The following is a 12,803-nucleotide window of genomic DNA, read 5'->3' as shown; positions in this document are numbered from 1 at the left end:
AGACTTTGTAGGCTCAATGTTTACATTGGAGTACAATAGAAGATTTACTGAAAACCAACAGAAGATAATTTTGTGATGCCTTTGGCAGCAGTGCAAGATGCTAAGACCTGTTAGGACTAGCATTGTTCCTTCTGCCCTGGAGAAGGGCTTCATTTCTGTTTTCTTTTTCTTTTGCAGTTTGAGATTCTGCTCAGGGCAGCCATAGGCTGACAAAGGATGGCAAACTCTTTCACCTTCTGACATCACCCAGCTCCAACATCCAACAAGCAGTGGTAATCTTGTAGAGAATCGTCCCTAGCAAGGGAAGAAAACACAGGCACCCGAGAGAATGAAGAAAACAATGAGGATGCCTATGGCCTGCTGAAGGGCAGCCATTTACCGCTCTTTTAAGTAACATGCATGACCAAGGACATGACAGCCTCTCCCAACAGGTTTCAGAGAACCTCTTCCTCCTCCACTGTAAGAGCCTAAGACACTGGGATTGTATTGTGCTCTACTCTAGCCCCAAAAGCTTTCCTCTGGCACTTCAGAGGGTGAAAAGAGAAGAGCAATCTGCTTTGGCTGGAAAGGTGACTTTCTCATTGCATATTTACCAAGCATCTACTATATGAAATACAGTGGTTCTGGATCAATTGTGTCAGCAGTAAGGAGGGGTGGGCTGTCTTAGTTATTAATCTCATCAACTCAGGTTTCTTCCAGCTGTATTTTGCCATCAAATTCCTTTTTGTGACTGGCTTAAAAAAAACAAGAGACCTGACTTACTGCACATGGCTTCCTTGACCTCAACTGTTACAACTTCCCACCAAGGTTGGAGAAGGTCTGGGGTGCCATAGCATTTTCAAAAAGTGGGGAAGATCTCTTCAGATTTTCTTGTTATCAAGTGCTTTTTTAAAAAATACTGTAAATAAACTAGATTCAAATTTTGAGGTTTGGTGGGAACAACCTCCTGAATTAATGTTCCTGGGGAGCTCCCAAGTGAATAGTAGCATTCCATGAGCACTCAGTCACAGGTTTTCATAACTTATTCTGGCCATGACATGGAATAACAGGGTACTGATTAATGCTGTAATCAAACTTTTGAACTTGATTTAATGTAATGTCCTTAATTTTCCTTCTTATTAATAAATTTGTTGGAATCCAAGCACTTATTTGCTTTGAGGTATTCATTACTAAATCCACCAGTGAAAATAGTTGAGGTTTATGGAGCACTTTGCATTTATTATGAAACCAGAGGTTCTGAACCTTTTTTGTGACATGGTCTCTTTTGGTCTAATGAAGCCTATGTTTTTGTTTTTGAATGACTAAAATAAAATTAAAATTATATATATATATATACATATATATACACATATATATATATACACATATATATATACATATATATATATATACATATACACACACACATATATAAATTATAAAGGAAACCACTTGCATCAAAATATCACTTTTTAAAGTTTACAGCCTCCAAGTTATGAATGTCTGATATAAACTCAACCCTATAGAAAGTATTATCTTCCTTTTGCAGATGATGAAATTGGTCCAGAGAGGGGAAACATCTCAGGATCATATAGCGAGGCTAGTAAGTGATGAAGTTGGGACTCAAACCCAGGACTTATGAGAGATCAGAGAGAGGGACCCTTATAATGGCATAATACTGGGGTAAAGGGTACTGGACTTGATTAGAGGGCCTGGCTTCAAATCCCTGCTCAAATATTTACTAGCTGTGTAACCCTAGGCTATTCAGGTAAACTCTCTGGGCTTCAGTTTCCTCATGTGCAAAATGGGGGTGGAGGGAGAGAGGATTGATTTGATGGCTTCTGAGGTTGCGTTCAGCTCTAAATCTATGGTGCTATGACTAAGTCTGGTGTTCTTTCCACTGTCATGCCAAGGAAATTTCACTTTTGTAAAAGCTAATTATGAATGAGCACTCATTCCACTGTGCCCACTTAAGGTCATGCTTTCAGGATTCAAGATTTCAGAGCAAAGAGAATAGGCTTAAGGCTTTCTCAAGCCAGTATTTCTGATGCTAAAAGGCAAGGGACCACTTGGGACTGCTTTTGTTTTCACTGTTAACTAGTTAATTGTCATTTAGGAGCACTTGCTTTACATTGGCACTACAAGGATCCGCTGGAATCAGCTTACCCACTTATTACTTGTAGTAAGTAATAAGTGGATAAGCCACCAAATGGCACTCCTAATAAGGTCTGTACTATCAGTTCAAGTGCTTACCCATAGGCACAAGCAGAACTGAGTCACTGGAAATGCTGGGTCCCCTTTTCAATCCCTATACGTACATTCAGACTCTTGCAATGATTCAACCCAGGCTTTTGCCTAGTCCAAGGGTATGAATATGCCCAACAATAATTTATCATTTATCACATTTGAACCCTATTCTATTAGGATTCTAAATCTCTTTCCCAACTTCACATAACCTGAAAGGATTACTCAGTAATATAGAGGATGGGAGATATTTAATTAAAGTGGAATCAAAAAGACAAAAGTTCAAGGTTAGACATTTAGATCGTTAGGGCTTTTCCTAGACAGAATTTTAAATTTCAAGTTCTTCAGATCTCTGTTACCGTTATCGTTTCATTTCAGTCGTGTCCAACTCTGTGAACCCATTTGGGGTTTTCTTGGCAAAGATGTTGGAGTGATTTGTCATTTCATTCTCCAGCTCATTTTACAGATGGGGAAACTGAGGCAAACAGGGTTAAGTGACTTGCCCAGGGTCACACAGCTAGTAAGTATCTGAAGCTGGATTTGAACTCATGAAGAGTCTTCCTGATTCCAAGCCTAATACTCTATCCACTGTGCCACTTAGCTGCCTCAGATCTCTTTACCACAATGAAAACAAAATAACCAATGTTACCTTTGGTCTTAGTTGAAAAGAGAACGTGTATACACAAAAATAAAATACAGGGCATTATCATCATTGTAATAACTCTGTTTGCAAAGCATTTTCCACGTTATCTCATTTGATCCTCACAACAACCCTGTGGAATAGGTGATCAGAGAAGGATTCATGATAGACTTGAGATTTGAGCTAGACTTTAAAGAATGGGCAGATTTTTAGCCAGGTGGAGAGAAGAAGGGGAAGGGCCTGATAAAATGAGAACAAGGGCTCCGAGACAACAATTCACAAGGCATTCACAAGAAACACAAAATAAATCTTTGTCTAAAGCAATAGATACATATAAGGAGACAGCAAGAAATAGTGGGACTAGACTACCAAGCATAGGGGGTTGTTGTACACAAGTATACTGAAAATGGAAAGTTTAGACTTTATCCTTGCAGGGGACAGGAAGTCATTGACAGTTTTTGAGAAGGAAAATTTATAATTGACTATTGTTGTTGTCATTTTTCAGTTGTGGCCAATTCTCCATGACCCCATTTGGGGTTTTCTTGGCAGAGATACGGAGTGGTTTGCCATTTCCTTCTCTAGTTCATTTTACAGATGAGGAAACTGAGGCAAACAGAGTTATCCAGGGTCACACCGCTAATAGGTGTCTGAGGCCAGATTCAAACTCAGGAAGATAAGTCTTCCTGACTCCAGGCCCACAACACTATCTACAGAGGCATGTAGCTGCCTTTTAGGATATACTGGAAGAGGGGGAAAGACCAAGGCCTGGGAAATTTTAGGTTACTGTAGTAGACTAGACATGATGTGAAAAGGCTTGAAATATAACAGTAGGGGAAAAGGATGAATTAAAGACATTATGAAAAGAAAATCAAGACAACTGATGACATGATGATAAAGGAGAAAGAATCCTTAGTGACTCCAGGCTTTCAGGCTTGAATGCCTGAGGAAACAGTGGTACTAAAAATAAATGGAAGTTAAGATGGGAGGTTAATTTGTAGGGAGGAGAGGATCAAGTTTAATTTTAGTCTTGTTGACTCTTGAGTGGTGGCGAGATGTTCAAGTGGATGAGTACTGGGGCTGTAGTTCTCTGTTTGGGAGAAATGAAAGCCAAAACCTTTCAAAATGATTGAAATTACAGAGGGAGTACAGAGGGAGAAAAGTAAAGGGCTAAGGTCTTCACTTTGGAGGATACCCATGTGGCAAAGAGCTAAAAATGAAAAAGGGGGCAGAGAAATAGAAGAACCAGGGCAGTGTGATGTCATGAAATACAAGGAAGGAGAGATTTTCAAAGAGTAGTTAGAAGTGTTGCATCCACTTTGTGTGGTGTTGTTAAACAGTAGTTTGTACATAAGTTTTAACTTTGATGTGGTCATCTTTTCACCCAAGAGATCTAAACCACGAGCTTTCTTGAATCTTAACAGCATTAAAGATGATTAATTTCTTTAAGAAAGACTATTGAATTCAACAATCATGACACTCTTTGAGACTGTTGAGGGTACAATTTCAAGAAAGTGGAAGGGTTGAGAAGAGTCAGATTGTGGGTGATAAGGAAATGGAGGCAGTCAATAGGGACCACTTGTTCAAGAAGCATGGCTGGGAAAGAAAGTAGGGAAATAAAGCAGTAGTTAAAAGAGATCAAATAAAGGTGGCTCCCCCCCACAAAAAAAAGATGAGGAAACACATCTATACGTGTTTATAAGCAGAAGACATGAACCCATAGGGAGAGATAGGTTCCTAAAAAGAAGAGGGATAGGAATTTCCCAGAAAGCAGGAAGGGGTGAAATTCAGAGCACACAAAGGGAGGAAAAAATATCAGAATTAGAAGAGAGATCTCAAAGGTAATCTAATTCAACTACATAGGAACCTCTTTAACAACATCTCCACTCCCCAATAAAGAAAAAGATAATTCACACAAAACGTCAACCTCAGTATATATAAGATTGTGGAAAGAGCACAAAATGTGTAGTCAGAGGACCTTGGGTTCACATGTATTATAGTGGGTAGAAGTTAGAACTTAGGGTCAGGAAAATCTGAGATCAAATCCTTCCTTAATGCTACTTGCTAGTAGCTATGTGGTGATGAACAAGTCATTTAAAGTCTCTGAGCAAGTTACCTCATCTATTAGATGGAGATAATATTAACAACAGTTATAAGGCTCTGGTGAAATAGTAGATTTAAAGGGCTTTGCAAACTTTAAAAGTGCTATATAAATGTTTCCTCATCTGTAAAATCTGGTGGTTGGATTAAATGGTTCCTTCTAGGGCTATATCCTATGATTCTCTGATGACTTCTTCTAAAAATGGAAGAAAGCACATCTGCTAAGGTCATGATTAAATGAAAATGTCATTTAGTAGATGTTTGAGTATTTGAGCAGATGTGCTGCCAGGGGAAAGAAGGAAACTATTCACTCTAATATTTTTAAAGAAATTATTATAAATTTAATAACCATCACCAAAGGCAATTCATATAAATAAACATAAGGAATAAGGAATAAAATCTTATATTAAAGCCCTTGGTATTTAACAAAAATCAAGCCAAGTAAATTCTTAAACAGATAAATAAGTCATTTGTTCTGTGGCCCTTTCCAGGAACATGTGAAGTTCCACTCACTAGTCAGTTGGCAAGCATTTATCAACTGCATATCACGTGCCAGGCACTGTGCTAAGAGCTGAGGATACAAAGAAAGGGGGGAAATAGTTCTTGCTCTCAAAGAGTACATTCTACTGGGAGGTGCAACATGCAAGCAACTATGTACAAGCAAGATACAGACGAGATAAATTGGAGACGATCAACAGAGGGAAGAGACTATCATTAAGGAACATTGGGAAAGGCTACAAGGTAGGTTTTTAGCCGAGACTTGAAGAAAGAAAGGGAAGCCAAGAAGCAGAAGGGAGGAAGGAGAAAATCCCAGAGGAGGAGGGAGAAGGACATATAGAAAAATGTTACAAAGGTAAAATCAACTGGTCTTGGCAACAGATTACACATAGGGCATGAGAGAATGAAGAGAGGAATACGTATTTCATTACTTCACTGCAAAATGTTTGTGCCACTCTTAAGCAAATATTTTTATATTTGGACATTGAAATTAATCAACCGAGGAAGTAAAGTGACGTCTGTTCTTAAGAAATCAGGGCATGCCATTCCCAAGCAGATCGACTCTACAGATCAATAACTCCCTCTCGGCAGATAGGTGGGAAAAAGAGGTGAGGTGTAGTAATGAGGTTGTTCCTGACCTATGGTTTCCCTGGTGTAGGAAACTCATTGAATCATGGGATTTGAAAAGGACCTCAGAGCCATCTAGTCTAATTCTGCCATTTTACAGGTGAGGAAGTTCCCCTCTATCAATGCAAATATGCAAGTTATAATATTAGAGACCCAGAGTCCCCGTGCCTGGGATACTGAAAGATATAACAACAACAATAGCTGGTATTTATACAGCACCTATCATATGGCTAGCCACTGTGCTCAGAACTTGACAAATATTATTTCATTTGATCTTTACCACTATCCTGAAAGGTAGGTGCTATTATTATCCTCATTTTACAGTACATAGCAGTTTTTAGCTGCTCAGTTGTATCCAACCCTTTGTGACTCCATTTGAGGTTTTCTTGGCAAAGACACTGGAGTGCTTTGCCATGTCCTTCTCCAGCTCATTTTACAGATAAGGAAACTGAGGCCAATAAGGGTAAGTGATTTGCTCAGGGTCATACAGCTTGGAAACGTCTGAGGGCAGATTTGTACTCAGGAAGATGAGTCTTCCTGACTCCAGGCCCAACACTCTATCCACTGCACCACCTAGCTGCCCCAATAAATAGAAGTTAGGTGACATGTTTGCACGGATAAATTATATACAGATTATTCAGCATTGATGATACATACAGTAAAAGAAAAATCCTTTGAGGAAGGCCACGTTTATAAGCTTTTTCCATATGACTAATATGATTAGGCAAGCTTTAGTTATCTGGGAAAAAATTGCTCCTGTGGAACCTCTTCATAATACCAGATAAATCAGCTATTTACTATATTACTACTATTACTACTGCTACTTAATTGGGATATAAGACTTATAGACCTAATCCAATCACCTTTTAGATGAGGAGATTGAGGTTCAGAGGGACTATGATACTTTTTCAAGGTCACTGCTTCCTGAATGTTATCAATTTATTTTAATTCCTAATCTTTAATACAAACTTTGATTAGAATTTCCTTAGCAATGCACCCTTATTTCTTCTAACAAAGCTAACATCTCTTCCCAGAACATATACAATGGGCTTGGGACTTCACTTGGTGTCACACACCTCCCCCCATCCTAGGGAGGAAGGAGAAAATCCCAGACAGGGGCAGGAGAAAGAGGAGGCGGGAGAAGGACATATAGAAAAATGTTACAAAGGTAAAATCAACTGGTCTTGGCAACAGATTACATATAGGGCATGAGAGAATGAAGAGAGGAATACATATTTCATTACTTCACTGCAAAATGTTTGTGCCACTCTTAAGCAAATATTTTTATGTTTGGACATTGAAATTAATCAACCGAGGAAGTAAAGTGATGTTATTTTTAAGTCAATGAGCTTTTTCTTCCATAATGAGAGTATCTTTTTGAAGTCTGCTCCTAATAATCAGAAAGTAGCTTCATTGTACCATGTGAAAATGATGTATGTTAGAGCTAAAGATCATTGATTTATGACCATAGTAGTAAAGTACAAGCAGTGAATTTATTGTTTTTGTTCATACTTCCATGCTCAACGGGGCTTCCTCAAATCCCTTAACCCTGTGTCCAATCACCAGTCATACAATGCCAAATCCCAACCAAACCTGAATCGTCCCCACAATCTGCCTTGTCCATTCCAACTCATGTACTGTGGAATGCTCTTGGAGAAACAAACAAAACCATGCCAAATAGATTCACTACAAATCTAGGCAGCACTTGCCTTACTGAGAAAACAGAGGTTATATTAGCTCTTTCTTTGCTCAGAGCCTCAAAACTTGCCTTAATCATTCTGTCATCATCACCACCATTGCTCTAGTTTGATGAAGACGTGGACTTTCTCCCAGTAAGCCTAAGTGTTCTTGATTCAATTGTTTCCAGTCTTCTCATTCTCTCTCATCTTCTTTTCCACTGACTAATTCTCCACCATCTCTACACATGTTCAGTTCTCCCCCATCCTTTAAAAAACAACAACAATAAAACCTCTTTCATTTTATCCTGCCATTTTCTCAAACCATTATTCTAAGTCTCTTTTTCCTTCCGCAGGCAAACTTCTAGAAAGGGTTGTTTATGCTCAGTGCCTCTAATCTCTCACCTCTCATTCATTTCTCACAGTTTTGCAATCTATTTCCTATCCTATCAACTTGATTGAAACTGCTTTTTCCAAGACTGCTGACAATGCCAAATGCTAAATCCACCAGCCTCTTTCTTAATCCCGCCATGGCTTTTGATGCTATCAGCAATCTTATCTGAATGTTCTTTTCTCTATTGGCTCCTGTGATGTGACTGCCGTTTTTTTTTTTGTTTGTTTGTTTGTTTTTGTGGGGTTTTTTTAGGCAATTGGGGTTAAATGACTTGCCCAGCTACCAACTGTCTGAGGCTGGATTTGAACTCGGGTCCTCCTGACTCCAGGGCTGGTGCTCTATCCACTGCTGCCTCACTTTTTTAAATTTAAAAAAAAAAAATTTTGTGATTGCATTATTTTACAAGATGGCTGACAGGTTACATATAGGAAGTGGAGGATTCCTCTTTCCCTCACTTTATGGCCCATGCATGCATGGTTCAAACCCAGCACCTCTTCTGTGGCTATTCCAAACTTCCTCTCTCCTTAGGCCTCCAGTCTGACCTTTCCTTCTCAGGCTTCTTTGCCTATTTATCCTCCTCCTCCCATTCATTAAGTATGGCTTTGTCCCAAGGCCCTGTCTTGAACTCTCTTCTCTTCCCAGTACACTCCCTCTTTTGGTGATCGTGATCAGTTCCATAGATTCAAATATTTTGATGAAAATGATTCCTAAATCCATATATTCAGCCTTAATATCTCTCCTGAACTACAGTCTCATATTACCAACCTGCCTGCTGGACATAACTACCTTGATGTACTGTAGATAACTCAAAATACCCAAAACAGAACACAATATGTTTTATCCAAAAGCTCTTCCTACTCTAAACATCATTTCTGTTGATGGTACCACCATCTTTCTTAGTCACTAGGTATATAACCTAGGAGTCCAGAACATACTCCATCTCCTAACTTCTTTCGGAGCACAGTTTATCTGTCACTTTCTAAGTGAGGTTTTTCCTAATCCCCGAAATGATTTTAAGTACAGTTTTCTCTCTCTCTGTCCAACAACAACAACAAAAAAGGTAGGGGTGGGTGGGAACAGAAGTGAAGTAATAAAGGTTGACAACCTGGGTGAGGGTAAACTGGGAAAGTCATCCTGATTCTTCATCTTCCCAAAGCTGTCCCCTTGTTCAGCTACATCTTTCCAACTACACTCTATGCTAGGAATGGACAAAGGGCCAATGTGAGGTTTGTCCTTCTCTCAGACCTACCTGTGCCATATGCTAATAAGACCACTAGAAAAGGTTACCAATCACATTGGGGCAAATTCCTCTGGAGCTGTCAGGAGGGCCTTGGTAACGTGAAACAAACAGCTGCAATAAAACCAGGTTCTGTAGTGAGTTATTGGAGCACACTGGACAGTTGGAGGATAGGGGAGACAAAGGCGATTGGCTTAAATTCACCTTTTAAAAACTTTTGGAATTCACATTTTACAAATGAGTAAACCCCGCCTCCCCCCCCCAGCCCTCTTCCTTCTGATAGCAACAGTTTAATATCCAAGTTAATGATTTGTAGCATATTATAAATATGCTCCATTTCACTTGACTACAAAGAATGCCAGTTAAAATCCTTTCCCTCATTATGCTAATATTGTAGTTAATCCTCAGCTTGACATTGGGCTCTAAAGAGTTCTTCTACTGTTTAGCTATTACGAGTTACTCTTTGTGTATGAAGATGACAACACAGGGTTACCAAAGAGAGGACAAAGGCTCTGATTAGTTCTATCACTGATAAATTTTACAGTTATTTAGCCAAAATTGTCCCTGAGCTCCCAGATATGACCAATAGCATGTTTCTGTAACATGGCTGGCTGAGGTCAGTAGTTAAAAATGGAGTTTCCTCCCCACCCACCCCCTCATAATTCAAACCTACCACCTTAGTCTCATTAGCAATGGGAATCCAACGAATTTTGCTAATTTAACTAGGATGTTGGCAATGCAAGTATGCATTCCATTCACCACATGGGGATCTCAAAGGTCTCTTCCTGTGAAGCTCATTTTGGGCTAAAGAAAGGAAGTGGAGATAGTGAGAGGAAACCCCAAACCCCATGCTATTCTCATCGTTTTATCGTTTCAGGATGCTGTCTCACAACCCAGCGTATGTCCACTGGATCCTCATTTTCCTGTTGGCGATGTTGTTTCTGCCAGATTTGGAGCAAGTGAAATGAGACTAAAGCCTGCAGAGATTTCAGAGTAATATTCCTCTCTGCTGACTCCGAGGTCCTTCTCAGGAAAAATGGTGGCCACTGCCCATCCAGATCTCTTACCAAGGAAGCTGCCTCTCTGTTGTATACCTTTACTTCGAATGAAAATTCAGTGGAAAAAATAAAATAAAATAAAATAAAGGGCTAGAATTTACTGAATTGTTTTCTAGAGTTAATTTTTTACCAGGGATGGAACAAACAGGCAAAGGGATCTTGTATTTCTATCTCCACAGCATCTGTTGCACACATGTCCTTCTCTCTACTCTCAAATAGCTACACGCTGGTTCAATCCATCATCACCTCTCACCTGGGCTACTGCAATTGCCTTATAATTGGACTCCTTGCCTACTGTCTCTCCCCACTCTGATTCATCCTTCACATAGCTGCCAAAGGGATTTTCCTAAAGTCAAGTCTGACCACAGCAAATCAGTAAACTCTTATAGCTCCCTCTTTCTTGTAGGATCCAATAAAAGTCTGCTGTGTGGCATTTAAACCTTTTTATAACCTGGTGTCTTCCTATCATTCCAGTAGATTTATACATTATTCTTTGCCACGTACTCTACAATCCAGCCACATCTGCCTACTTCCCATAACTCACACGATACTCTCTCCCTTCTCTGTGCCTCCACACTGGTTATACTTCATCTTTAGAATGCGCTCTCTCTCTTAGAATCCGTGACTCAAACACTATCTTCTGAGCCCCAGCCCAGATACTAGTATCTTCCCCACCAAGGTTACATTCCATCTGCTTGGTATGTGTAAGTACTGTGTGTGTGTAAAAATATATAAAATCTCCTCATCAGCACAGTCTATATGAGTAATATCCCACAAACTACAACTGTACTTGGGCTTTTTAGCATCTCAGATTCCACAAATAGTATTTAGGAGCGCTAATACCACTTTGATAGGGCTAAGATATCCAGTGAGTAGGAAGAGGCCCTGGCTTATCTCCAGCTCAGATCTAAGAAGACTGAGGAAACATTGTCTGGCAGATGAACCTACATAATCCCAGCTGCATAACACAAAAACTATGTTCTTTTGCTCTTCCAGTGACCATCCTGGAAAGCTGATCTTGTCCTAATGAATCCTTTGGGAATGCTCTAAACACAGGCATTTACGAAAGGGACTTTAAGTTCAGCTGGGAAGCAACATAGGGAGTTTTTTTCCTCCCTTTCAGTTAGCTATAACCCCATATTGGGACTTTCGCAAAACTGGCTAGTTGCTTCACATTACCCAACTTTCCTCCTTTACCCATAAATAATTTCACAAGATTTCAAGCAAATTTGGTACTGAAAACCCTCAACCATAATACAATGAAGATACCAATAACTCTCAGGAGAGTGAGCCAACACCAAAATGTATTTTCCAACACTGCTCCGATAGACTCAGAGTGAGTAAGATAAGGTACCTGAAATTAGGTTCTACTCACTGAACACAAAGCAAGTAGTCACTCTACTGTAGGCACAAACATATGCAATAAATTAAGTTAAATTTTAGCTAGATGCTGAAAATGTTTTCCCAAGATTTTATTTGCCCATCAACACTTACCTTTGGCATTCTAAGTCCAGTAAGACTAATTAAGAGAGTTGGGGATGAAGTCAAGATCTGGGGGCCACTTTCTTCTGTTCTGTTTCAGAGCCACAGCCTACCAGCCATATGCCAAGGTGGACTAGGTTAAAGAAATACAAATCCATTCCAACCACTGGAGAAATAATAAAACCCAATTTTCCTCACCTCAGTCCAACCAATACACATAAAATTAGCACCATTAGTCACTCCCTTGCAGCTATAGGACAAGTTAAAATGCAAATGTCACCCCAGAGTAATAAACCATTGACCCATTATTCCTATTATAAGGAATTAGTAGATCTGATAAACTAGCTTTCACTAAGGGATCGCTGGGAAAGGAATCAATCCAGCACTTAGCTGCATTGCTCTTGTGGGAAGGCAGAGAACCGAGAAGACGCTGGGAAGCCCAGATGGGTTAGAGAATTGAAAGGGCTGTTTAAGGATACACTGGGCCTTGCAGGGGAAGGCGAGGAGGGGCACACCTGTAGTCAATAACGATGAATTCCAACATACCAGTGTGGCTGGGGCATCATCTTCCCATATAAAGGATAAGCACAATTACTTAATTCAAAATCGTGCTGGATTTGCTACACCTGCCTAGCGAAACATTTAAGGCTGCATTGCTATCTCAAACTAGAGAATTTCTTAATAGATGATTTTGACTCAAATTCTACCTTCTATAGAAAAGGACTTGGTGTAAGAGAACCTGGGACTTTGAATCAGGAAGACTCATCTTCATGAGTTCAAATCTAGCTGTAGACACTTACTGTGTGACCCTGGGCAAGTCACTTAACCCTGTAAGCCTCAGTTTCCTCATCTGTAAAATGAACCGGAGAAG

The 12,803-nt window shown here is 39.7% G+C and overlaps 1 protein-coding gene and 1 long non-coding RNA gene across 2 annotated transcripts in view; both read left to right on the top strand.

Moving 5' to 3' along the window:
* Window positions 1–1,141, top strand: part of LOC110198340 (uncharacterized) — a 174,901-nt gene extending 173,760 nt beyond the window's left edge. The window contains 1 exon segment of the mRNA XM_078151725.1: window positions 178–1,141. Within this exon segment, the coding sequence (XP_078007851.1) occupies window positions 178–182 (5 nt within the window). The 3' untranslated portion in view covers window positions 183–1,141.
* Window positions 1,142–5,549: 4,408 nt separating this feature from the next.
* LOC144456651 (uncharacterized) lies at window positions 5,550–10,550 on the top strand. Its single transcript, XR_013485661.1, has 2 exons — window positions 5,550–5,701; window positions 10,270–10,550. It is a non-coding gene; the product is annotated as an uncharacterized LOC144456651 (long non-coding RNA).
* Window positions 10,551–12,803: the final 2,253 nt, after the last annotated feature.

The sequence above is a fragment of the Phascolarctos cinereus genome, unplaced genomic scaffold (assembly GCF_003287225.1).
Source record: "Phascolarctos cinereus isolate Bilbo 61053 unplaced genomic scaffold, phaCin_HiC Scaffold_4;HRSCAF=312, whole genome shotgun sequence".
Classification (NCBI taxonomy): Eukaryota; Metazoa; Chordata; class Mammalia; order Diprotodontia; family Phascolarctidae; genus Phascolarctos; species Phascolarctos cinereus.
Note: the sequence above shows the minus strand (reverse complement) of the source record. Positions and strands in the feature narration are given on the sequence as shown.